The 27,713-nt window shown below is 42.8% G+C and overlaps 2 protein-coding genes across 3 annotated transcripts; both read left to right on the top strand.

Moving 5' to 3' along the window:
* On the top strand, positions 1-22,211 carry LOC111842805 (tenascin-R-like). Of its 2 annotated transcripts, XM_023809804.2 has the most exons (18): positions 1-106; positions 2,105-2,935; positions 3,620-4,687; positions 5,087-5,202; positions 8,373-8,526; positions 9,199-9,483; positions 11,261-13,150; positions 15,050-15,172; positions 15,343-15,486; positions 15,888-16,007; positions 16,162-16,308; positions 16,415-16,557; positions 17,368-17,500; positions 18,176-18,327; positions 18,712-18,808; positions 19,586-19,747; positions 20,056-20,219; positions 20,805-22,211. In XM_023809804.2, exons 2-18 carry the CDS (start codon positions 2,416-2,418, stop codon positions 20,901-20,903), a joined length of 5,517 nt encoding a protein of 1,838 aa, XP_023665572.2. In that variant the 5' UTR covers positions 1-106; positions 2,105-2,415; the 3' UTR covers positions 20,904-22,211. The 2 variants fall into 2 exon arrangements, with proteins under 2 accessions (XP_023665572.2, XP_023665576.2); XM_023809808.2 differs by lacking the exon at positions 11,261-13,150 and having other exon boundaries at positions 2-106.
* Positions 22,212-22,889: 678 nt separating this feature from the next.
* On the top strand, positions 22,890-27,411 carry psmb10 (proteasome 20S subunit beta 10). The gene is made up of 8 exons (XM_023809822.2): positions 22,890-23,331; positions 23,631-23,724; positions 24,892-24,989; positions 25,589-25,729; positions 25,862-25,977; positions 26,288-26,346; positions 26,459-26,610; positions 26,815-27,411. Exons 1-8 carry the CDS (start codon positions 23,267-23,269, stop codon positions 26,924-26,926), a joined length of 837 nt encoding a protein of 278 aa, XP_023665590.1. The 5' UTR covers positions 22,890-23,266; the 3' UTR covers positions 26,927-27,411.
* The last annotated feature ends 302 nt before the right edge of the window (positions 27,412-27,713 follow it).

The raw sequence follows: 27,713 nt of genomic DNA, 5'->3' as shown, positions 1-27,713 counted from the left end.
AGCCCCTCCCTCTCTCTTGGTCAGTCAATCAGGGCTACTCAAAGCTGAAGGAGGGAGCACCAGATTGACAGACGGACGCGGAGGGCAACATCTCTGCAGTATCTAGGTAAGCTCATTTTCAAATTACCTTTCAGGAGAGAGATGCTTCAATGCACTTAACACAGTCATAAATGCAGATTGGGGCACATTGCAGTAATAGCAACCTGCTGATTATGATGCATTGAATGAACTGGTCTTATCTGAGCACTGGTTTCTCATGACGGTTGAGCCTTAGATGGGCATATGGATGCACTCACCTTTATTCTTTGAATACAGCTGAATCGCGGTGCTGTTACGTGTGCTGTTGGTGCCATACATTTTTTTGGGGGGTGTACATAGAAGTATCTTGCCTGTTTGACCATCTTGAGATGATGTTGCTGGTTGAGTCCTCGCACATCTACTGCATGCCTCAGCAATGGATGCACAGAGACCAGGAGGGAGGGAACAGAGAGATTTGGGGAACAGGCAGCCTTCCGAATCACACTTGGTGCAAAGATAGAATCGTATAAAGAGTTACTACATGGTGCTGTGCATTTTCAAGATTCTGTAGCCATTTTACTGTGTCATATTTAGATGAATCGAAAAAGGCCAGCATTTTGAGAAAAATTCACATGTCCTACCTCATTAGTCCTCATGGCAATAGAGTAGGGTAGTTTTCATGGCGACAGGCATTGTCGTGGGTTTTGCTCTTGTTGTTATTGACCTTCCCGTACAACGGTTGGTCTTACAAGGATGGTTAGCCAAGAGTGAAGCTTGACATTGCGTCAGATGGCATCAGTGAGGACTATATTGCAATAAAACCTGAGTGAAATACAGTGGCCCTATGTAAGAATTCAGGTGCTGACACAAACCCGCTCTCTAGAGCTTCCAGCTTTACGAGCCACTTGGCCCATGGAAAATGGACTTTACCTGTTGCATCTACTGCCACTGTCTCATTCCTCTCCTCACTCGCTGAAATTTTTTCTTTCCTCTTAAAAATAAACGTTTCTACGTCGTGCTCATTAAAAACCCCTGTCGGTTGCATAACTTCAGCCGGGGTTAGTCGCAGGACGAGCAATACGTCAGCGAAAGCAGCATGAAATGTAATTTGTAAAAGGAGAGTTTGGATGGAACCATGTGAAGGAGGTGGTGAAATTAGGAGAGCTGAAAATCGAGTGGTAGTCAAGTGTAGCACAGGAGTATGAGGAACCTTCAAAGTAAATTAGTGCTTCATTGAGGGATTCTGCAAGGGTCCATTAAGGGGAAGACTGGAACCAGGAGCAGCCAATCAGAGCTCTCAACAAAGAGACTCCAGTTTAGTATTAGAGCTGGGACGGCATCATGGGCTGGGATGGGGGCCAGTGGTGGATAGCGCTCATGTGAGAGTAAACAGAGCAGGCAGGCAGCCATTGAGGCTGGCCCTGGACCAGGAGGTTGTGTGTTCAAACGTCGGGTCCAGACGGATGGATCTCTGCAGGGCTACTGTGTCCTCAAGTGAAAAACTTTACCTGCATCCTTACAGTGAAAACCGCAAAATGCTGCCGTGGCTCTGGATCAAAGTTTCCCGTTTACTAATCGACTGTTGTGTGGGTGTGTAGTTTCTGCCAGAGGTTTTTAAAATCTTTCATCCGCACAGGCCACATGAAGAGCTGGGAATATGCTCTTTTTCCAAAGCAGTACTTTCTATATTTTTTATTAAAGTTTTCTGTTTCAAAAACTGCAGCTCACTATTATAGTACCAAATGTATTTTAAAGTCATCTGGTGTTCACCAACTGAGGTAACGATCATGGCGAATGTTCATAGTGTCATTTTATCTTTGTTGAATATATATTTCGGTAAATGCAGTAAAAGATAGATTCAGCTTTCGCTCTGTTTTTCTGTGCCACATTTGGAGGGTCTGTGTCAGAAATCATACCTATTTGTTGGCTACTCAGTTTTGAAATTCAGAAATTTGAAATCCATGTCCTTTACCTGAGGCTGAAATCGCCAAACACAATTTAAAATCAGGCCACTGTAAAACATAGATGCGTGTGGTATGTCTTCATGCTTTTTTAATGACTTTTATTTTTTTTGTCCTCCTTGTAGGAAGACTCCTTTTGCAGAATTCAGCTGGGAGGGGGAAATATTTTGTTTGCAACACAGTCATTTATGACCCTCCACATACCACTTTCACATCCTGAGGATCTTGGTGGATCTTTTTTTTTTTTCCCGAGATGCAGCAGCTTCTGTCAGATGAGAAACTGACATGACCTTTCGTTTGTTTCACTAGAGACACTTTCCTCTCCTACCTATTTGACCTTTGAAGTTCCCATTGACGCTGAAGCCCCTCGATCGTCTTGATAAAAACCTCCTCCTTGTATTCAGATCTGTACTCCCTCCAAACTTCCCTCTTAAAAATGCTTGTCATTCCGTATCTCCTGCTGTTTGCCCACCCGTTCCCTGCCCTCTTCACCATGACTAACGCCGAAAAGTCACAAATGGTAAATGACCCCTTAGGGAATCACAAATCTCCCAAAACTATTATTGCCGGCTTAAATTCTCAAGGCACAGATCATAAACCTTCTTCATCTTCCATGAAGCCCCCCCAGGGGACCGTTCAGAGAAGCATCCGGGACACCAGCCACAGAGCAACTCAAAATCCCATCAAGGTCCTGATTTCGGACACCTGCATCAAGCAGGACACGCAGGGAGACAGTGGGAGCTCTGCTCAGTATCAAGGCAAGGAGTTGGATCTGGACCCGGGTTCCCCTTTGGTTCTGACCCACCGGATCAGCCTGGTTCCTGGAGCATGTGATGGGGGTTGCGATGCTGATTATGAGGCCCTCCGGGGCCGCCTGGACAAGCTGGAGAGGGAGGTGTCAACCCTGAGGGAGAAATGCGGAGATGCGGAAGGAGGCTGCTGCAAGCGAGGCACAGGTATCCCTGAACATCCCCTTCACACTTCATCACTCATCCTCCTAACCCTGTCATCATCTCACCCTCATAATTTACGCCCTACACCAGGGTCAGAAACTCCCTAAAGGCTGGACTGTTTATCCACCAAATATTCAATATGGCAAATCTCCACTACTACCATATATATGCATCTGTTCAAACCAGAGAATGCTACAGCATGTTTTTAATCAATTATAGCATCTGGAATTTCACTTTACATTAAATTAGTATACGCTATTGTCAAAAGCCACATGCGAGAGAGAATCAGTTCGTAGGGTCAGTCAGTGTCCCTGGTGCAATCGCGGTTAAGGGCCTTGTTCGAGAGCCAAACGGTGGTAGCTGCCAGCCATGGGATTTGAACCCATGACCTTACGGACATGGGTATCGACCCCTAACTTGCTATGGTGCACACCACTTCAATCAACATGGTCCCTTCCTGTTGATGTGGGTTTCATCCCACAATTAAAAGTTTAAGCAGCTGAGACGTCCTCTGTCTTACCTGCCATTCTTCAGAGGACTGACTCGTTCATTGTAACTCTAAATGGAGATGTTGTCTTTGACGTATACAAATGTCTTATGGTATTGTCTTATCTGACTACTGTTTATATCTGAGATTATGCCCTCTCTCTGTCTCTGCCTTTCTTTCGCTCATCCTCCTCTGCCCAGGTGTGGTCTGTAATGAGTGCCCGAATGACTGCAGTGACCAAGGCCGCTGCGTGGGTGGAAAGTGCGTATGCTTTCCCGGGTTCACTGGCCCTGACTGTAGCTCCCCCACGTGTCCCTCGAACTGCAACAGGGGGAAGTGTGTGAACGGACAGTGTGTTTGTAACCCTGGTTTCTTGGGACCAGATTGCTCTGAAAAGGCCTGTCCCAATAACTGCAATAACAGAGGACGGTGTGTGAATGGAAAGTGCGTCTGTGACTCCGGTTTCACTGGACTGGATTGCTCTGAAAAGGCCTGTCTCAATAACTGCAATAATAGAGGACAGTGTGTGAATGGAAAGTGCGTGTGTGACTCCGGATTCACTGGACTGGATTGCTCTGAAAAGGCCTGTCCCAATAACTGCAATAATCGTGGACGGTGTGTGAACGGAAAGTGCATGTGTGACTCTGGATTCACTGGACTGGATTGCTCTGAAAAGGCCTGTCCCAATAACTGCAATAATCGTGGACGGTGTGTGAACGGAAAGTGCATGTGTGACTCTGGATTCACTGGACTGGATTGCTCTGAAAAGGCCTGTCCCAATAGCTGCAATAACAGAGGACGGTGTTTGAATGGAAAGTGTGTGTGTGACTCTGGATTCATAGGACTGGATTGCTCTGAAAAGGCCTGCCCCAATAACTGCAATAATCGAGGACGGTGTGTGAATGGAAAGTGCGTGTGTGATTCCGGTATCACTGGACTGGATTGCTCCGAAATGGCCTGTCCCAATAACTGCAATAACAGAGGACGGTGTTTGAATGGAAAGTGTGTCTGTGACTCCGGATTCACTGGACTGGATTGCTCTGAAAAGGCTTGTCCCAATAACTGCAATAACAGAGGACGGTGTTTGAATGGAAAGTGCGTCTGTGACTCCGGTTTCACTGGACTGGAATGCTCTGAAAAGGCCTGCCCAGGAAACTGCAGCAGCAGGGGGCGCTGCATGAAGGGGAAGTGCTTATGCCGGCGAGGTTTTACAGGGCCTGACTGTAGCCAGTGTGAGGCTGGCTTCACAGGATCTGACTGCAGCACTGGTGAGTGGAAATCAGATGTGGTACATTTTTAGGGCAGCAGGGGCCGCAGTGGAAGCAACACTGGATTTGTGACAGAAGGGTTGAAGGTTCAAAACAGTGGAGCTGCATCAACAAGATACTTAACTAGTCCCTGTCCTGTTAAAGCTAGTTAGAACTCAAAACAAAGTGTATAATGGATGTATAGACAAGATTTTTTGAGGAATAATTATGAGTTAAATAACAAAAGAACGCACTCAGGTTAATTTAAATGTAAGGCCTAAATACACATATTATTGCATAACTGCAATGTAAAAATACGCAGGAAAATACATTTAAATAACAAATTAGTCTTCTGCAACTAGAAGCAACTGATATGGACTTTTCAGGCTACAAATCTCCTTCACCCCACTCTTTCCTCAGCTCTGTCTGCCGTTACTCAGCTGAGGACCAGAGATATTTCTGAATCGGCTGTCACGGTTTCCTGGACTCCTCCCTCGATTCAGTATGACATGTACCACGTCACTTTTACCAGCAAGGTAACTCTTAAGCCACATTCCCGCCATATTGTTGTGACTACGTTGACTTAATAAGATAAGATACACTTTATTGATTCCAGTGGGGAATTCTTGGACTTATTTCATGCGTAACGATAAACAATTGCACATAAACAGAACCATTATTTGCTTCAAATTTAATAATTTTATATTTTGCCCTAGCAAATCTTTTGAAATATGTTTAGCTTATGTGATGCCTTTGTGTTATTTATCTGAAGAATATAAGCCAACCCAAAAAGTTAGATGGGGCTAAAATATTCACACAAACCAAATGGTTGCGGTTTCCTTAAGTTTGCCTTGAAACTTCAGGCCAACTGCAAACTGCAGGCCGCTGCACATATAAATTCTTCCCTGGCTTCATTCACAGAGTAAACATAATCGACAAAGGAAGCAGATGACTGTCCCGCTTTGAAATTTGTCGGCAGCATGAATGTAGGCAATGGGATGAAATGATGCAGATTCAAGTCAGCCTAATTTACCACAAGGGCATCCATGCCTGAAATTGAACCATTTAGATAGCCACGGATCAGAAAGGGAAGCCTGTAGGGTCTGCTTTTCCTTCGTATCCTTGTAACACCCTTTCATGAACGGCGCTTCAAAGCCACTTTTCGGCTGGTCTTCCCAGTGTCTGAGTAAGCAATCAACAGGATCGATGTTTTAAAGGGATGCAAATTAAAGTCTCGTTTTTTTTTTTGCCATATATAATAATATACATTCAGTTTCTAAGCAGGCGTCATGGCTGGTGTGAGGCAAACGCATTGGTTTCTGCATGGAAACACGCAGTGAATCATGGAGCACTTGCGAGGAGAAAGCAAGAGGCTCTGTGTTCCATTGCTGTGGAGAATAAATTATTTAAATCCCTCATTAATTGTACAAAGGCTTTCGTCACTCAGAAACAGATGAAAAACAGCTTTAAGAAAATAACCTGAGAGCACCTGAGGGGCCTTTATGGATTCAGTAAATGGCTGAAAAATCATGAAGAGCTGCCAGAGGAAGTGGAAGCGAGAACCTAACTGGTTTCTGCTTAATGGCAGTTAGTGCTAATAAGCTAACAGCTCACTGACACTTTAAAAAGGAAGAAATGGCGTGAATTTCATAGTGGAATTAAAGGCCACATTCACACGAATTAAGGGCCACATTCACACGAATTAAAGGCCACATTCACACTCTACAGGCATTTTTATAGGCATTTATAAAGCATAATTCTTAGGCAAAAAATACTAGCCTAGCTCCTCAATAAAGATAAAATAATTTGACTTGTTTTGTGTCAGTTTTGAAAGGTTACAAAATGAAGCTGACAAGTATACATACAATTTCTTTTAGCTTAAGCATTAATTAAAATATTAACACAGTGAAGGTTTAAAAGAGGAGGGGAGTTTCAGTTTTAAAAAAATCTAATTGTATTGACTCCACTAAACTGAAACGTAATACGCAATGGGAGAGCAGTCTTTTTGGATAAGTGATTACCATCTTTTGCACAGGCTTGCTGCAGTTATTGCCTTCTTCTTGGCAGATTTGCCGAAGCTCCCTCGAGTTGCTTGGGACTTGTTGCTAGGGCAAGTTTTTCCACAGATCGAGTCAGGACCAGGCCAATTAAGGACATTCACTCCAGGGGACCATAGCCCGATCCGGCATTAATTCCTTAAGATGAATGCAATTAGTTTTTAATTCGCTTTCTGTACCTATTAGCGAACATGTGTCCCCAATTTGCAGGAAAGGGTGACGTGAGGCACGTCATGCACGTTTGCAGACAGCTCAGCAGGTTTCGTGTCCCAGTAGTCTATTCTAGAATTCTAGAATGTGCCCTCTGATCGGTGCGACGGAGCTGTGACAAGGTTGCATAGCAATCAGGTGAGAATGTGCGACATCCAGATGATGAGCTGGGAAGACTGAAAGGGGGATGATCAGAGTGAGGAAATGATATGACGATGACGGTGATGATGATGATGATGAGACACAGATGGAAGCTCCGGTGGGTTAAAGAATCTTCTGGACACATTCTCCACCTCCAGGGCTCCTTCTCAGGGAACAGAAACAAAAAACAACAGACACATTCAAGTAGTCGAGAAAGACAGAAAAAAAGGGAAAGAGAAGAATGTCAACAAGTGCATAATTTCCACCCAGAAAACAGGAGGGTGGGTGTGAGAAAGATGGAGAGAATGGCACATGCTTTTAAAAAAAAGTTTGGTCTTAAGATAGCAGGGTTCAGCAGATCCGGAAAGACAGAGAGGGAGAGTGTGCGTTTGTGTGTGCGTGAGAGAGAGAGCAAAGGAGGATACAGATGTGGGATGCTTGTTGCTAGGGATGGTGTAAACACTGTCAAAAACATGACTGTGGCCAGATGGATGACGTCGCTGGACTACAGTTGCGACACAGAGGAAGAGAGTGAAACAGAGGGAGACAGCGAGTGAGAGAGAGAGCAAGATCAAAATTTCTGGCTTTTTAAAATGAATAAAACAACAAGGACATATTTGTCTGTGTAAGATTGACATGCCACCCAGCATGACCTGCAGCTAGCAGTGGGAAGTGTCTGGCTGGAGAGCTGTGGAAAACTTCAGTGTCCCTTAAAGCCGGATAAGGAAGTTTTGAATATGCAAAGCTCACAAGCCTTCTAGAGCTCGTTTATGTCTGCGCTGTGATTTGAGTCCTTCAGGAGAGTCCTGTACTGAAGCCAGCAAGACAAATATGCTGCAGAATTGAAAATATGTAATGCATATGACATTCAATAATTAACAACATTCAGTTTCAGGGATAGCAGTAGTGAGCAATACTGGACAATGCTGATGCTATTCTAAAATCAATACTAAATGATTGCTAATTTTGTCATTTAACTCCAGTGGCAGTTCAGATGAATATTTGACTATTTTAATCGATGTAAAATCATTCCTTTGTTCAAACTGACATGTTACTCCTATTATTTATAATTCTTAGAATATTTTGGGCACAAGCAGATGACAAAAGGTCCAGGAAAAGTTACTTTTGGTATTTTTGGAAAAACCACTGTGGTATCCTTTTAGTCGAGAGCATTTTGCAACTAATTCACTTTTCTTGGTTGATTTTTTATTTTTTATTTTTTAAAAAGCATCATTTTGGAATGCAGTTTTTTTCACCATTGATCCACCTCCTCCCATTTCCTTGTCCCTGGAATACAGAAAGAAGGGGATCAGAAAGTGACCGCCACCGTGGCAAGCCACCTGAGCAGTTTCACCCAGACGGGGCTCGCTGCCGGCCAGGAGTACACTGTGACGGTCAGGGGCGAGAAGGACGGGACCATGGGCCAGGAGAGTAACGTCGTGTTTACAACCCGTAAGTCTGCCTGGAACACAGGGCATGTCATCACTTACCGCCATTCCCAGTAATTATCCTACATCCTGCTTCACCCACGACCTCCATCTTCATATATACAGAAAGTCTTGGGACACTTTCTCACTGCTGCAGGGAACATGCTGCAGCTTTATTGGTTTCATTACAAAAGTTAATTGACAAGCAGTGTTTAACATACAGTATCAGCATATATCTTCCACACGAGACATTTTCTTTTTATTGAGTGTCATGATTTTTTTTTTTTGAGTGACATTTTCAGTTCTTGCCATTTTGCTATTAATTGCAATTGTAGTCACTGGCTCCCAAAGAGATACTAAACACAGATCTTTGGCGATTATTGCAAAGGTGTTGCTAATTAAAAAGCACCAACTGCAACTGCTTGTCAATGAACTTTTTAACTCAGAACAGCTTTTACGACTATAATTAGAGTTTCAATTTGTTAGTACTTGAAATGATGTTTTACTTAAAACTACTGTTTGTTTTTAATGTGATATATTTTTTGTAAACAAATGAATAAAGTAATGATTTTTGTAACTTTTTATTGAATTAAGCAAGCATCTCAAGACTTTCTGTGAGTGCTGTACTTTGGAGGCAGCTGACACAGTTATTGTGTGACTTAAGCATTTACATTCTCTCTCTCTTCCTTCCCTTCAGTGATTTCCGGTCCCAAGAATCTCCATGTTGTGAAAACAACCACCACCACTGCAGTGGTCCAATGGGAGCCTCCTCAGGGAGACATTGACAGGTACCATCTTTCTGTCTCCCCGAGTCAGACAGATCGGGAGGGGACAGGGGCAAGCAGCAAGAACAGGACCCTGCCCCCTGACAGAAATTCTGCCCACATCGAAAGTTTGGAAGCAGGGCGCCTCTATAACATCTCATTGGTCGCCCAGAAAGGGAGGAGTCACAGCCAGCCTGCAACAGTGCAGGTCACTCCAGGTGAGTCCACACAGAGAAAGATGGCCATATTTCAACTGTGTCTTTTGAGGCATTTTTTAACTTTGGCTTGAAAAAATTATGCATAAACAATGTGGCGATCCTTTGTCTTGGTGGGAAAGTGTATTCATTGTGCCATTGAACCTTTGAGGACTGAACGTATTATTCCCTGAATGGGAACCTTTCATGAAGTGCAAAGACAGTAAACAGTTTGTGGGAGTGGAGGACAGAGGCAGGTGCTCATTACAAATCTGAGTATTTCCCAGCTGGTTTCTTAACACATATGGGTGGTAAAAGGTCATATTACGTATCATATTGAGCACAGATTGAGCAGGACAGTGAAGAGAAAAACAACAGAGGGAGGAGTGGATTTTAGGGTTTGGGAAAACAAAAATGAGAAAGTACAGAAGGAGAAACCCAAATTATCTCTGGCAAAATCCTAGCGTGGAAGGGGGGCGGGGGGCGGGGGGGGGGAATTCAGCTTTCATCTGTGATTTCAGACTAAGGCTTCTCCCAAAGACTTTATTTCTGAACGGCATTGCTCATTAGAAATGCATGAAGCCTCATATGTCTCCAATGTGTGGTATTCAATCACTTACAGCTACCAAGGAAATTAACATCATGACTGACCTGAATACGACATTTCCCTTTGTATTTTTGTGCTGCTTTTTTCCTTGACATTGATCATCTCCAGACTTAATTCCCGGATAGACCTCACTTCATCTGTTCATCTTAATGATTGCCATTTTTGTCCTTCAGGTTTCAGTGGGAGTGATGATTTGTTTTTCCTTTGATGTTGCAGTTAACTAATCTTACAAGCCTCTGTCTGAAATGCCAGCAGGAGAACTACACGCAAGAAAACATGACTCTCAATTGCAGTTTAATGCTTGCATTTAATATTCAACTAGATTCACTGTGTCACACACAGATATGGGTAGTTCAGGTCTAGAAAGCAAAAATCCAGACCAAGATTTTGTTTCAACCAACCAATTGAATACTCTGGGTCTTGGTTGAAACAAAATTTTGGTCTGGATTTTTACTTGGATCTGAACTATCAACCTCTGGTCACACTCAAGTTTACAGTGAAGGATTCTTTTAGTAAGTCTTCAGCTTGGACATACACTGTGTTACCTCACTCCTACATATACATCTCACAAAAGAACATTTAAAATGACCTGAAATACTAAAACATAAAATCAATCTGTCTTTTGGAATGACAAACAATATTATATTTATTCACTTTTTCATTACAAGTCAATAAAAATCATCAGGAATATGAAAGCTGCACATGGCAGTATTCTGTGAGAAAGAGAGGGAAAATTCAACAGAAATGGCTGATTATGAGTTACAGCAGCAATGTGAAACACACACAGACCAACACTTGGACCTTGTCCTTAATTTGAGGACAAAGCAACTGACATCTATTATTGAGAAACTGATTGATGTTGCTGTGAATTGAAATATGTAATTATAAGTTGGCATTTTTGTGACTAAAAATATTTTCTTCCCTGGCTGGGTAACAGAAGGAACAAAAGCCTGAAATCTTTGATAGAAACCTCTCTTCCGTATCAGTAGGGAACAGAATGGCAGGCACAAAGCTGATGGTAGAAGTACAAGCACCAAAAGGAAAGAGCACAGGAAAGAAAAGGCCAGACAGGATTATGGTCTATAAGAAGCGAAGGCAGGTTAAAAGGAAAGGTTGCTGTCTGAAGTGATTCATCAACAGATGTTGCCTCCTGAAGACCCTATGCTGAACATAACCAGGCTTTTTTTCAACCAGGTCTTAAATTAATTCTACTCAGAAAACCCAACGCTCAGTACAACGGCACCAGTACAGTCCGCAGAGGGGATCAGATGTGGCAAAAACAACCTGGGTACAAACAACCCTTGGGACAGAAGACCCAAATCAATGAATCCATGGTACCCACTCCGGGTAAGAAGAAAATGACACCGACAGTAGCACTGCGAAATTTGGGAAAAGGCCCCGTAAAGGGAAGCAATGCTACACAACACCCAACAAATGAAGACAAACCACTACCTTGTAATGAAATTCGAAGTTATATTTCAAAGAAACCAGGATCAGAACACAGGAACACAGCAGCTCCGGAAGGTGTAAAGTCTCCACCTAGGAGAAATGGCACAGAAACACAAATAAAGAAATGTGTGAAAAAACTTAAGGTAGGACCTGGTATGGCTAGTGGAAATGGAACAATGATGGGCAAAGACTTGGGCGGTAGAAGACCTTCTCAACATGACTTCATAAACGGATCAAGTGGAAAGGAAATAAACGCAGTTGATCGAACTGATGCCTCTAAAACTGCAACATTTCTAACGAATGGTACCATAGTTAAGAGTAAAACAACTGAATTAAGTAGTTTGGATACTACTCAAACAATAGTGAATTATACCAAGCAAGTATTCACAATGGGTACCATGGCAACTAAGACCCCAACTGCCACAGATTCATCCAAGGATTATAGGCCACAAAGCCTGACAGATTTGCCCTCATCATCTTCATCCTCTCTGCCCTCTACATCCTTTCCTTATTCTTCAAGAAAGACAATGAAAGACACCCAAGAGCCTAGTGCAAACCAGCTAGGAGAGAGCCACCCCATGGATCTGGTGACCTCTTCTGTCTCTCTGTCTTCCATCCCTCTCTACACTCTTGCTCCTAGCATCCAAGAGGCACAGACACCTTCAAGCATTTTGGAAAAAAATGAAAGAATAAAGAAGTTTCCAATCCCTCGCCACCCGAATGGTAAGATTCCCTGGCGTCGTCCCCACATGACGCCATTGTACAATGGGACTCGCCCAATCCACAGACACCCACACCATCCTCCTAGGGGCCCTCTCCACAGACCCAACTTCCCCATATTAAACAAAGGAACCAATGGCAGAGTAGTGATCCTCCCAAAAGAAAGGCAAGTCAATGACAGCATAAGTCAAAGAGACTCAAGAACCAAAATAATACACAGGAAGATTGTCAAAACAAACAATATCACTGATGGAAAAATGAGACAAGCTTTAACTAATATGGGGCATAAACATCCTACAAGTAAAGCAAGTCAAATCAATAAAACAGAAGATACAGAAGGTGGTGAACAAAACATTAAAGTTGGCCAAAGTAACAAATTCACTAATGGCACTAAAAAAGATCTTGGTCTTCATTCACTTGGGATGCAAAATGTAACCTCGAGAGGGTTTGTCCTGATTTGGGAGGCACCAGAAGGAATGTTTGAAAAGTTTTTCATAAACCAACGTGAACTTAAGGAAGGGAGTTTGACTACAGCAGGCAAGGAATGGAGCCAAGAAGAGGAAATTGGGGATGAGAACAAGCAAGAAGAGAATGAAGAAACGAGTGAAGCAGATGTGTCTGCAGACAAAGGGGGTAGAGACTCAGGCACTGTAAGCAGCAGCAAGAGTCTAGCAAACGTTGCTAAGTTGGATATCAGCAGCTCCCGCATTAATGGTACTGCTGATTCTCTGCCTGGACCTCAGTCAAGTCTTAAGCTGAAGGTCCAAGCCCAGCAGAAGTTCCCCCACGTGGTTCCTGGCACAACGCGCTCTCTTCCGTTCACAAACCTCCATCCTAAGGCTCGTTACAATATTTCGTTGTATGGGACGGGTCCCGGCATCAGATCGAAAATGCACCATCTCGTCATTAATACAGGTACCCTGTACCCCTGGCCATTTCCTCATTACACTGCTATCTCCATACTCCAATTTCCTATGAAACTTGCTTACTGGCAGGCAACAAAGCATGCTTTATCCACAAAGCAAATATAATGAATAAAATAAATGCAGTGAAAAACTGTAATGAAAGAAAGCTGTGCTGTTTCACAACTTTCTTCCAATACTAGTTTTGTCAAGAAATGTTCATTACATTATTTTGTTGAGTAAATCTGTCGCATGTGTCTGTATTTGTACATGTTAATGCTATTGCTTATTCACATGTATCGTGTCACATTTTGTGTGGGTTTGGTTGTTTATGGGCTTTAATTAAAGCATTAACATTCATCGTGCAGTGCTTTAATTGTGTCATATTGAATATTAATTAATGCCACTGGCTAATTGCTAGAGTGTCATAAGCTTTTTCTGTGCTTGTGTACCGTATCTGCTTGTTTCTGTTATCTTGTACAGAATTGTCATAATTGGCATTTGTACTGGGTACATTGTAAATAACACGCATTAATGTTTACAACAATAATAATGATGACAGAGAGAAAACAGACCTATGATCAGACTGGCAAAAAAGCGGGCAAAATATTGACAACGTGTTGATATTTTACACGCTAAGACAGCTGGATATTTTATTGGAGCAAATAAGTTTAAATACCGTGCTTCCAGATGCAAGTCCATAACTGCGACACTCTCTGCAAACCGTAGTTCAGTTGTGTTCAGCCCAATCCTCAGCCCCCACAAAAATGTGGCCTACCTGAGGGCCAGGTGGCTGAGAACTACTGTCCTATGGGGACTCTTTTTACATTTTGGCATATCAGTTTGATTTCCACATTCAAAATATGATCAAAGAACTTATGGAGGACCAAGGTCCCTACTTAAGGAGAAACCTTAGTTCAGACATTAAAAATGCATATTATATTAGATGGTGTTTTTGCAATGTACTTCTTCCTCAACCCAGATGTATCCATGCGTGAAACACGTGTCATGAATATAAATGAACGTTTTCATATTCATGAGGTTTGTGTAGCATCACTCACTTTCATTCTCATTCACTACTGGTCTGATCTTCTTTCTCTCAGGGTAAACGTTAAGTCAGCCACCTTCACTGATTCTTTTTCACTGTTCCCAAATACACAGGGTAAGATTATGGTTGGCCCACAGGTTCTAATTAAATGCCAACAGCACTGATGATCATTGGCCTACAGAATCCAATTACAGCATATATTATCGATTAGATTATCTGTTCTCCTTGCTTATTGTTCCTCTTCCTTAGCCGGTTTTTTGTCCTTTATTTAATGCCTCATTACACTTCACCTGTTTTGCTTCCCTACAGGATCAAAAGACCAGCTTAATGATAAAAATGTTAATTTTCCTTCATTGCTCCCCTTTTGAGCCCAGGATCAGACCGTTGCCATTAACAGCACCAACCTGCCTGTGTGTCTCAGTATATGTTGTGCCCTTGTTATATACATCATATATATGTCTGGACTGGACATATATACTGAATGCATGTCATCATATGGGTACTAATAATTGCTAAACATGTATGTGTTACACAAAGATTACAACTGCAGTATTCTGTTATGCATAGTATTTTATTTTTCACAGTTTTTCATATCTGTACTTCGAATGTTTACATGTGTTTCTTTACACACTCCTGTCTCTGAGTTTCCACACTCCTAGATAGCTCTCTTATTTGCCTGGTCATTTCACAGTTACGGCATCTGCTATTCCCTTTCATGACCTTTATTTTTACCTACTCACGTTCAAACTGACTCTATCTTTTCACCTACTTTCCTCTTTGTGTCCATCACGCTGCAGTCTGTGCCTTTTTTTCCCCTTGTTCTTCATTTTTCCCTCATTTCATCATTCCCGGCTCCCCACGCAGGTCCAGAGCCTCCGTCTGACCTGACATTTAGCAACGTGACAGATTCCTCTTTCTCTGTGTCCTGGAAGAAGCCCACAAGCCCTGTGACTGGCTTCAAGGTCACTTACATCCACACGCAGGATGGTGAGCACAGACCACAGAGAATTATGTAACTTAAAATCACAAATAAATACCTCTTGTTTGTTATTTACTGTTGCTTCAAACAGTTATGATGACGGACAGATGGATGTTATTTTTTTTTACTTGGGTTACATTGTTTTCTCTCTCTTTCTCTCTTTCCGTCAATTCCACAGGAGAACCCATATCTTTGTCCCTAAAATCCCATCAGACTACTGTCCGGCTCTCTGCGCTCTCCCCTGGCTCATTCTATGAGGTCAGCGTGATTTCCACACTGGACATGGATGAGAGCGATCCGGTCAAGGGTCTTGCTGTCACAGGTAACAAGCGTTGGGCTCATCTTCCACAAGCACACCTCAGATGAGCCGCTTGAATTATCTTTTTCCCGTGGTCACAGGTAGAATAGAACTGCTGGCTGGGTCTAGTTTAGTCTGGGGCTTATCCAGTCAATTTCCTACGAAACTTGAGTAAAGGCTGATTCATTGGGTTCTAGTTGCCAATTTAAATGAAATATTTATACACATAAAAATGCTCATAATTGTCATTTCTGGCAGGAAAGGAAATAAAAGGAAAATAAAAAGTTTGTGTTAATTTATGAAGTTTCCTTTTCAGTCTCATGCTTCCAAATAAACTTCTCTCAGGCCAGGAGCTTCTGAAATGAAAAGCTCGCTGTGTCCGGACCGCGGTAAGCAGTCCATTTCACGCTCTCTCCCATTCCCAGCTCCCGACCCCCCCACCGATCTCCGAGCCATCAACATCACCGACTCCAAGGCCCTTCTGCTGTGGAGGCCCGCCCTGGCCTCTGTGGACCAGTACATCATAGTTTATGGTCCTGAGAAAGGTGATTACCATTGCTGTGGAGCAGCTCTAGCCAGGTCGATGCTATTCAGATGCTGTAGGAAACAGGCCTTAAAATTGTTCGGATTTCATGTTCAGAGGAATCATCGATCTAAGCTGGAGTAACTCACTTCTTTGTCTTGTTGCTCCTCTTCTAGGGTCAGACGTGACGCTCACGGTAACCGGCAACACGGCCGAGCAGCAGCTGAGAGACCTGAAGGGCTCCACGGTCTACATGGTGACGGTCAGCAGCAAGCTGGATGAGCAGCACAGCAGGGCAGTCAACACGCGCTTCACCACCGCCGGTCAGTGAGCGTGTGGTGCCGAGGGTCACCACAGCCGGGGACGTGCACTCACACTCACATACACACACATGCCATGCTCATGGGGGTCGCGCGGTCCTTTTCACAGGGGCTGGCGGTGGGGGAGAGGGACCCCAAGACCTGAAGGCCAGTCAGGTGACCCCACGATCTGCTGTGCTGTCATGGAAAGCACCCACCACTGTGGTGTCAAGCTATAAGCTGACCTATCAGACAGCAGGACAGGAGACCAAGGTGAGAGTCACCATGCTGCAGACACAAAATTAAAACTGCATATTGTATGATAATAATATATATATATATATATATAGTACTGTGCAGAGTCTTAGGCAGAAGGAAATGGTTTTTCAATTATCCTGATGTGTTAATGTACAACAATGATATTACATCTAAGTGTATCAGCTTAGCCATTTCAAAACCTCTCCTAAAGTCGCCCCAGTATTTGCCACAACCATCCAATACACCCATGTATTTGTTGAATAGCATGTTTTGCTAATCAATACCTTATTGAGTTAACTAATTCAATGAAATAATCAATAATTCAAATAACTGATTGACTGATTGATGTTAATTGAGCTCGTGGTGAAATCGAATACATGGAATGGCCAGGTACCCTGAGGAGAGGTTTGGGAAGGAACTGTTTTGAGGAACAGTTTTATTGCTGTTCATTTGCATATATTCTAATGTTATATTGTGCTTTTTTCTGAGCAAGTATACACTTACTGCAAAGATATTTTGTTTGAAACATTTTCTTTGACTTGCCTAAGACTTTTCTTCAGCATTGTACATCCTCATGGCAAACTAGAAAAAAATATATAATTTCCATCATTCATACAGATACACTGATAGATTACAGAATTACAAATATATTGTTGCATATAAGGGTGTTGGTGAGAGTTTGATATGGGGGGAGGCACAGCTCCAAAATTTAAATGCAATGGTCTCTATATATGAAGTGGATACGGTCAATTACAGCCACTGCACCACCTCCGGCCCCCTGTCCCCCATCCTCTGTCCCCCGTCCCCCATACTCCATCCATCCAGCAAGTGATCCTTGATGGTAGCGTGACCCAGTACAAGCTGAGGAAGCTGAGCCCAGCGTCGCGGTACATCGCGCGGCTGCAGGTAGAGCGGCAGGGGCAGTACACCGCCGCCGTCTCCACCGACTTCACCACGGGTGAGTGGGCTGCAAGTAGGAGATGCAGCAGTTTTCCGTGAATCAATACTATCCTATTATTGAAACTGCTTTCATCAGAACTGTTATCCAATGAGCAGTGGGACCTCAAGAAGTATTTTTGGTAATGGGAAAGCAAAAAATACCCAGGAAGTTGTCATAACAGTCAAAAGAAGAGTGACACCCCTACAGATAGCCAAGGTTCATTACAAAAGCTTGTCTTGTCTTCTGATCAGGAGAAAGCTGTCTTCCATTATTTAGACTGAAAGATACTGATGGTCAAGCAGCTACAGCAGCACCTGCAGATGCATCGACAGCCAGCTGGCAGTTTCATCACTTTACCTTTTTATTATGTAGTTCTGAAGGTGTCATTAAATTGTCTTGAGAGACTTTCTGTTTTATTATGGAGACATTTCATAATAGACTCGCTTTTTCCTGATTCTCAGTGAAGACTGTGACCCATTTTGCATAACTTGCTCTAAGAATGGCATTTAATCTTCCTTTACAAAAGTGATATACACCCATTTCAAACAGGACAAAGGATCTGAGCGGTCCAGATTCTACTGTAGTTTTGTCCAGATGCGGATCAGAGCCTGCCAGTTCGTCCATTTTTTTCTCCTATGAATCCTTCCTCATCCTGTCGCGTGTGAACTCCTCTCCTTCTCCACACCCCCGTAGGCACCCTCCGTTTCCCGTTCCCCACTGACTGCTCCCAGGAGTTGCTGAATGGCATCCCTGACTCCGGGGAAACGGAAATCTTCCCTAATGGGAATCGGGGCCCGTCGGCACTGGTCTACTGCGACATGGAAACAGAAGGGGGCGGCTGGACGGTAAGGGTGCGCAGTAAGGGCGCGCAGTAAGGGCGCGCAGTAAGGGCGCGCAGAAAGGACGCGCAGAAAGGGCGCGCAGTAAGGGCGCGCAGAAAGGCCGCGCAGTAAGGGCGTGCAGTAAGGGCGCGCAGTAAGGGCGCGCAGAAAGGGCGCGCAGAAAGGCCGCGCAGTAAGGCCGTGCAGAAAGGCCGCGCAGTAAGGGCGTGCAGTAAGGGCGCGCAGTAAGGGCGTGCAGTAAGGGCGCGCAATAGTAACAGTGGCAGTGCAAGCCTCAGCAGGTGGATAGCATGCTTAGTTTGAAAGTGGTATCATTTCAGCTGAAGTGACTTCAGTCTGTGGTCTGTTCCCCTTGTTTGTGTGTGTGTGCGTGTTGATGTTGTCCAGGTTATCCAGCGGAGAATGGATGGCACGACAAATTTCTTCAGGCGCTGGAAGGAATACAGTGCTGGCTTTGGAAATATGAGCGGAGAATTCTGGATCGGTGAGAGATATCGGTCCTATTATTGCTCACAAATGTTCCATCTGTTTTGCTTTTTGCCTGGAGTGTCGTTAACACCTTTTTGACAAATATTCATGTTCATTTCAGACTAGAGGACTCACCAACTTTTTTTCGTATAGGGGATGTGATAGAGCGTATCCTGAGAAATTACATGGGGGGATAACAGCATGATTTATCTGCTGCTATTACATAGTACCAGTGCATGGACTTAAGCTAGAGATTGAGCTCCAGAAGCACTAAAAGCACATTTAAATACACAGGCCCCTTGCGCCCCCTACAGGAAGAATAATGTAACTCTGTCACAGTATATAGATGGCTAGCATAGAATAGAATAGAATAGAATAGAATAGAATAGAATAGAATAGAATAGAATAGAATAGAATGCCTTTATTGTCATTGTAACAAGTTACAGTGAAACTCAATGCGTGTGATTTCCCAGCATTGCTTTGAGCTACATGTCAATAGTAAGGGAAAGAAGATAAACTAGATTAAGTCAAGCAAATAAACAAACAAAAATGTAAAATATTTAAAATATAAAATATAAGGATATATGAGTTATATAACAGGTAGAGAAAGTGACTGTGCTTGTGGTATATAGTAGCATATTTAGTAAACATATAGTCCAGAACTTTGCATTTGCTTTGTAAATACACATATGCACATATAGCCACTTGTATGCATATGTGAGTCCAATAGCAGGTGTCTGTAAATGACCATATTAATATACTAGTGCTGGTAACACTGTCACTCCCACTGCAGGTAATGAGCTGCTCCACAACCTGACGCAGATGATGCCAATGACGATGCGTGTGGACCTGCGCTCGGAGTCCGAGTCGGCCTACGCTCGCTACTCCTCCTTCTCCATAGACTCAGCCAGGAGGCACTACGCCATCAAGGTGTCGGGATACTCAGGCACAGCTGGTAAGGAGCACGTTAAGGCTGATTCGGACGGCAGGGGAAGAAACCAGCACAAGTTTGGGCTCTTTACCGTCTCGGTGGGGCTGAGTTACCTGCCAGAAGATAAACCAGAGCTTCCCATTTCTAGGAAAAGGGCTACAGTCTAAAGAGGAACTAGTGCAAGAAAAAAAACAGGACAAAGAAAAATCTACATCAGCTTTGCTTCTCCAGTCTTTCCTGATCTTGATTTTTTTTCTCCACCATCTATGCCTGTTCTCCCCCCTTTCTCTCTCTCTCGACACTTCTAATTTTCACACCCCCCACCCCTTCAGGGGACTCCATGAAATACCACAATGGCCGGCCGTTCTCCACCCGAGACCGTGACCCGTATCCCTTCATCACCCGCTGCGCCATGTCGTACCGGGGCGGCTGGTGGTACAAGAACTGCCACGAAGCCAATCTCAACGGCCTCTATGACACACACACCAACCATCAAGTGAGGGGCCGTCTGCTCGCAGGCTGGATCAGCCACCGTGTTACTCTCAGCTTGCTCACAAGAACTTTATGGATGTGCCACTGGGGTACAGTGTTAATATTAGTGTTTAGGTGTTCTACTTTAGTGGTAAACTATTACCCGTAGTGCATTTATTCATTTAGCAGATGCCTGTTTTCAAAGTGATGTAGGCAAGTTGAAAATAATACCTAACAAGCATACAGCTGTTTATGATCAAGCTTAGGTAAAAGCTCAGCCAGATCAAGCTTCCAGTAAGGAATCAGTAAGTTCAAGTTAGCACTGGAGTAAAAGCTACACAATACATCTTACATCTTAATGCTGCTCATCCAATTTAAGTACCAGTTTGTACCTTTGCTTGTCACTGTGAATTGTGTCTGCCAATTGTACCCTTAGCTGTATGCATTTTTTAAGATAGAGAAATAGACTCTGAGGAACATTTTTGTACTATTGAGGGTGCTCTTTTTTCTGACAGTGTAGTTAGTTTTTTTCATTTTACCAAGTATTTATTAAGTTCTGTTGTAGACGTCTGTAGAATGCATGACGGTGACTGATGGGTCTGCATCTTAGGGTGTGATCTGGACCGAGTGGAAGGGCAAGGACTTCTCCATCCCTTTCACCGAGATGAAGATCCGGCCCACGTCCTTCACCCCCCCGCCTCAGCCCTAGGGAAGAGTGCAGAGCAGGGAGAGTGCACCTTTCTGTCACACATTCTGTCACCCATCCCCACTATCAAAACCACAATTTTAATCCAAAGGAAATCTTAATATACATATATATCCTGATCCCAACAGTAATACCCTCAGACATGATGTGATATATGATATATGGACATTTATTGAGATGTTGTACAGTTTTCTTTTGTTATATATATATATATATATTTGTGCGGATGAATGTGCCATAAATTTTTCTTGGTAATTTCTTAATGAAACATGCGGGGCAACCTTGAAAATGCTTGTATTATGCTGTTTCCTTTGTTTACTTCTGATGCTAGTTTCAAATCGCTCCAGTCCAGTAAAGCTGTGGTGGAATGAGGCTCTGACCCAAACAAGAAAGCTGTGAATATCAGAAGTGAACACAATAATTTCAGTGCGTTTCAAGGTTTCTTGTTCCACGTTGCAGATATGGCACAAGATGTCTAGTTTAAACAAGAAAAATAAGAGAAAAAAACAAGCACTGTGGCTCATTCGTGGCTTTAGGACCAACTGAAACCAAACGTATAAGAAAATCAGTTCAACTTACTGCTTTAGCTGGGTTAAGGACAGAAATACACTTGAAAGACTGACGTGCAGCTCAACCACACTACACTACCCATTCACTACACTACACTACACTACCCATTCACTACACTACACTACACTACACTACACTTCCCAACACTGTTACCTATCTTCTGTAAAAGAAAAAAGCCAAGTTTGGATTTCATCACAATCGGTCCAAGCCAAATGGACATTTGCTTGATGTATGCTGGATGTGTGCATGATCAAGCACAAGGGTACGTTTAGTTTTGACTTAAAAAAAAAGACGTGAGATTCTGTCAGCCTGAACAAAATTCTAACGGGTTGCATTGGACTGGAGTGCAGTGCGGGGGGTGGGGGGGGGTCACGATGATGCATGAATAAGGACACAAAATAAATAATAATCAGAAACAGTAAAAGAGAGCAGAGCACATTGAAAAACTGGGGATACGATCATAATGAAAATAAGTTATGCCTACATTTATATTTCACTGTTGCATATACTGTAAGCATACAAAGTATAAAGAATTGTAAGTATATATAGTGGTTCTGATTTATACATTTGTCATACACTTATATATTAGATTTAAACTATATGCATAAAACAATAGGAGTTTATGTGTCATTTGAAATGTAATTTAAAATATTTTTGATGCCAGTGTTTCTCTTTAATGGAATTTGTTATCTTTTCTGCACATGATTCTGCTAGTAAATATTACATAAATACAAAACTGAAGGTTTCATTTTCTTGGAAGCAAAATATCTACCAAAATCAAGCTGACACACATAAAAGATCAAAAGCAGTAGACAAAATAACTGAAGACTTTCAGCTTCAGTTTTGACCTTTGTTATGTTCCAAATGCAAAACGGTATAAATTTGTTACTGGTGTAAACCAGGGAAACAGTGAGTAAAATATCACAATACAGTGGGCTGGCCTCATGCCTAGAGTGTTGGGCATTCGAATCCCATCTCTGCTCTGTGTCGCTCAGTTCCTCTAGTCCAATAACAGGTTTCTCTAAATTGTGAGAGAGTGAGTGGACATGTCCTCCGATGGACACAGCCTGCATCTCTGCTTTCTATCCCCTGACCAAAGTGGTTGGAAGATGGACCAAATATCTCGACTGTTGTAACATCTACTTTTACATACGAAATTAAGACGACAATCCTTATAATAAATTCTGTCTCAGTATAATACCCTATGGTAGCTCAGTGGGTCGTACTGTATCCTAATAATGGCAAGGAGGTCTGCCCCCGGCCCGCCCCCAGTCGGCAAAAATTATGGCAGGTGCACCAGCCCTTCTAGAATGACCTTGCACCCCCTGCGACTGAAGCCTAGAGTCGATTATTTTCTGGATAAATATCATTGCAGTACGCATGCGCCGACTGTAACCATCCGCATCCACAGTATGAACACCAGCTGCTGCGCGCACGGAATGCGCCCGCCGAAAAAATAAAGTAGGAGCCAGATCTATCTTTCTTGCTCCAGTCCAAGCGCATCCTTTTATGTCAAGTGGTGTCTCTAAATCGCCCTGCAGTACACACAAAAAATCTCCCAATCAGAGACGAACCTGCTGCTTGGTGCTCTTTCACCACCATTACTGTTCCCTGTTATGTTCAAACAGAAACTGAAAGTTTGAGGCGGAACGCCTTAATAAGCCTAAAACGCTGACGCATTCAGCAGGCATAGCATTCTGTAACGGCGTGAAATATTAAGATAAAACTGTATATTTTGCTCTGTTCTCAGTTTATTGAAACGTTTTCTTGAATCAAGTTAACTATCATCTTCAAGTATGTCGAGCACTGTGGAGCCGTGTCTGTCCGAAAGCTGCGGCTTTTCCTTCGAAAACGCACGGAGGTCAGTAGCACATTTTGCTATGCTTTGTGTCTTTGACACGCAGAGATTGGCGCAGACGTTGTTTTCTGTTTTTTATTAGTAGTAGTTTTGTAGTTATCTTTTCACATCTGTCCTTAGAAATAATCTTCAAAAAACTTTATTATATCGCATTTGTATTCCTAATTTTCATTCAGCGATGGATTGATCACTACCACAATGTGCAGAGTACACCTTTGCCGTAGATCAGTACATAAATTGTGTTACAAAGATTATGTTTTGTGACAACGGTTTTTTTGTGAAAACTTTTGTGTATGTTACAGAAATGCTGTGTTAGAGGGGAACTTATCTGAGCTCGGTTACAGTGCCCCTAAGGCCAGGAAGACCGGCACCACCATCGCTGGAATGATGTACAAGGTAATGGAAACCTTCATGTGGACTGTAATACTACTTTGCTGTGGTTCAAGCTATTACTTTTTTAAGCTGGAGAAATGTTTTATTTCACCTTGGCTATTAATTGTTTGGTTAAAGTTATAATTCATTGCTACTGTAGATCGAAATAATCAAGAGTTACAGGTAATCCATCTAGAACTTTACTCCACAAGGAGAATATTTTTAAATTTCAGTCCTAAATGAATGACTCCAATCTACAATACTTGGCTGGTTGCTTTGCTTTTTGCAGACTAGACCTAAATTATTGTTGATATATAATGTTAGATACAGAATCCAGATAGGCACTGTGCCTAAAGAAAGGATCTTATTTTTGGTGCAAAAAAATGATGGTTTAAATTCACTGTAGTGGACAGTGGTGCAGTGGTTAGCACTGTCACCTCTGGGACCAGGGTTCAAGTTTCCACCACGGCTCCGTGTGTGTGGAGCATGGTCTCCCTGTGTTGTCATGGGGATTCCTCCAAATATAGCACTCCAGTTTCCCCTCACAGTCCAGAAATATGCCGAGGCTAATTGGAGTTACCAAAGTGCCCATAGGTGTCCCTGTGTGTGTGATTGGTGTGTGAGTGTGCCCTGTGATGGGTTGGTGCCCCGTCCTGGGTTATTCCCTGCCTTGCACCCATAGCCTCCAGGATAGGCAATGGACCCCCACAACCCTGAATAGGACAAGCAGTTGCAGAAAATGGATGGATGGAAATTCTCTGTCCACCTACTGGACAAGTAAATGTGGACTTTGTTTTGTCAGCCTGATCTCAGGCAACACTATCGATTCATATATATGATTCATATCCTCTTGAGACCCCACCCATTAATTTATGTCCATTGTAGTGGACATTTTGTATTTGCATCTATCTTTTCACTGATGTAAGGAAACATATTTATTCCTGTTGTACACTAAAAAGGACATTCTGTGAAATTAAAAGTAAAAATAAATTTGAAAAAATCTAAATTGTAGGATGTCTTATTTCCTCCAAAGACAAATAACCTAAAATTGAAGGACTTGGGTCTCAGGAGGATGCTAAATATTAAATAAATGTTCCACCTGCTCCAGCTCCACTCTGCCCGCTTTCCTTTCTGTCCATCTGCTGTCTGCTTTCTTCTCTCATGTATTTTGTCTCGCACCTCCCCTCTCAGGATGGCGTGATACTCGGAGCTGATACCCGAGCCACGGATGACATGGTGGTGGCTGATAAAAACTGCATGAAGATCCATTACATTGCTCCGAACATCTAGTGAGTTGGGAGAGTGATTTTGAAAAGCAAACACACTGTCTGATCCTGTACAGGACAGAAAACAAAGCAAACCAGCATGTATGGTGTAATGGGTTGCTATAGCAGCTACACTGTATTGTTTACAACATGCAAGCTGCAGCATAAATATGACCTTTATTGTCCCATCGTAGGACACAGAAGGGAACATTGTATGAAAATAAGTGTGTACTGAAGAAAAAAGCATCATCAGTATTGATTAATATATTTTATTGTCAGTTGTTAATTGTTGGCCTCAATATCTTTAATAGATATTTGCCGTTCATCCTTTCTAAAACCATGCAGGTGTGCACATTTCAGAACAAAGTTATTAGTTTCATTCAGAAAGACTTAAAGATTATCTTTCCACTTCAATATTTAGCTTTAGTTACATTGTAGCACTGAGATAATCTGATGACTACATCTACAGGAGTTTAGTAGAAAGTTTATTGCAATCTCCATTTAATGAAAAGCAAAATTCTGTATTGACTGTAGCATTCCTACTCGCACACTATGAGTATTTGTGGGGCTCTCCGTCAGTCCGGTGGGCAATCACAGTCCTCTCTGGCTCTTCTGTCATGCAGCTGCTGTGGGGCAGGGGTCGCTGCAGATGCAGAGATTACCACCCAGATGATGGCCTCCAACGTGGAGCTGCACTCACTCAGTACAGGGCGCCCCCCACTGGTCGTCACTGTGACCAGACAGCTGAAACAGCTGCTTTTCAGGTAAGGAAGTGTCATCACATTAAATAAGAAGCAATGTCATTGAGAGTGAATAATGGTGCGACAGATAGCGATGATGGTGTACTTTGACATGAATAAACAATGCATAAACTTACTGGCTGCTTCTTTCCTTAGGTATCAGGGCCACATTGGTTCCTCTCTGATCGTTGGGGGGGTGGACGTGACAGGAGCCCATCTCTACAGCATCTACCCTCATGGCTCTACAGACAAACTTCCTTTTCTCACCATGGGTGAGAAAGATCATCTAACCTTACATCTCCCTAACTCCAAGGACCAGACTATTAGTTTGCCTCATAACCATTAATGTGCTGTGTTTGCATGTGGTAGATACTGAGTTTTTATTCTTTCAGTTAAAACTGTCTGCCCTCCAACAAAATTTTAATAAGGCCAAAAAAAAACTGAAATGCTTTAAACAATTTATGAAGGACTACAGTCCATTGTGGTTAGTGTTTCAGAAAAACAGCATTTAGCTATATTTTGATCGATGTATAAAATAACAATTTGAAAATGAAACTGTTTACCAACACTGTAAAATTTCAGGATCGGGAGCTGCAGCTGCCGTTTCTGTTTTTGAGGATCGATACAAACCAGAGATGGAGGTCAGTAACCTTATTTATCCTTCTAATGGATATTTCAGCTCTTGTTGTGATCAGTGTGAATCGGTATTAATTAAAATTGCTGTCGCTGCCTCTTTTGTGGTTTTCTTCCCAGCTGGAGGAGGCCAAAACTCTAGTCCGGGATGCCATCACTGCCGGAATCTTCTGTGATCTTGGCTCTGGCAGCAACGTGGACCTGTGTGTCATCACGAAGGCGGGGGTGGAGTATCTCAGGGGCTATGACCAGCCAGCAAAGAGGGGTCAAAAGTGAGTGTTACTGTGCTCTCTGTTCCCTTGTGCAGCCTGTACTGTTGTGCATTCTCTGTTAGGATTAAAATACTTGTTAGTATATTAAATGCAGTTGCGATTGGTCAGTGCTTATACTAAACTATATCACTGTTGTTTTGTACAGTCAGTTATAATAAGTGATGCATTAATCTCTCCCACTTTGTCCACATCTCCCATTCACAGGGAGGGGAGCTATAGGTATAAGCCTGGAACCACACCAGTGTTAACAAAGACCGTTACCCCACTCCCCCTGGATGTCGTGGATGAATCTGTCCATCTAATGGACACCCACTGAGCTAGAACGAGCCGGACTGGTTTGCAGTCTGCACGCTGTTAGGGAAGCAAGCACTTGACTGGAGGCTGCTTTCGGAGGAAGACAGGAAAATGATGATGTTCAATAGGATAACATAGAACTTTATTAATTTTTTTAATAAGTCAAACACTGGTAGACAGATTGTCTTCAGCAATAAAACCCAAAAATGCAATTCAGTTCATTTTACTTATCAGTTGAATGCTTTTTATTATGCATCATGTTCATTTGTTCCAATTGCATTACGCTACTCGGAGTATTTTACTCATATAACTTTCATATTAAATCTTAAATATTTCATTTCCTCAGTAATGATAAATGCTTACAGTCGTAAACATTTAGAATTAAATTAAAGTTTTTCAGTATGTGTTGAAACTTGCATCGTACAACCAATAGTGGGACACCTTGTTACAGGATATGTATGACTTGAATAAACTTGTTGTCGGTGCTAAATTGCATCATACTTTTAATCCATCCTCCAACAACTCATTCTGGCCATGGTCACGTGGGCCCGGAGTCTGGAATCTTGGCAGTATAGGACGACAGGTAGGGAAGCACCTTAGGGTGTACTCACACTAGGCACGGTTGCTGTGAACCGGGCCCGAGTACGATTGTCCCTCCTCCCCACTCCCCCTCTGGCCTGCACTCACATACGGTTTCAGCATTCGTGCCGGAGCACGCTTACGTCTGTCAGGGTATTGTGTTATATCATCCACCCGCTAGGGGGCGGTGGTCTGTAAAAGAGCACACGGAATTGTGTACTGTTCCACTG

The sequence above is a fragment of the Paramormyrops kingsleyae genome, chromosome 23 (genome assembly GCF_048594095.1).
Source record: "Paramormyrops kingsleyae isolate MSU_618 chromosome 23, PKINGS_0.4, whole genome shotgun sequence".
In the NCBI taxonomy this organism is placed as follows: Eukaryota; Metazoa; Chordata; class Actinopteri; order Osteoglossiformes; family Mormyridae; genus Paramormyrops; species Paramormyrops kingsleyae.
The sequence above is the reverse complement of the archived record's forward strand: the minus strand, read 5'-3'. Positions and strand labels throughout refer to the sequence as shown.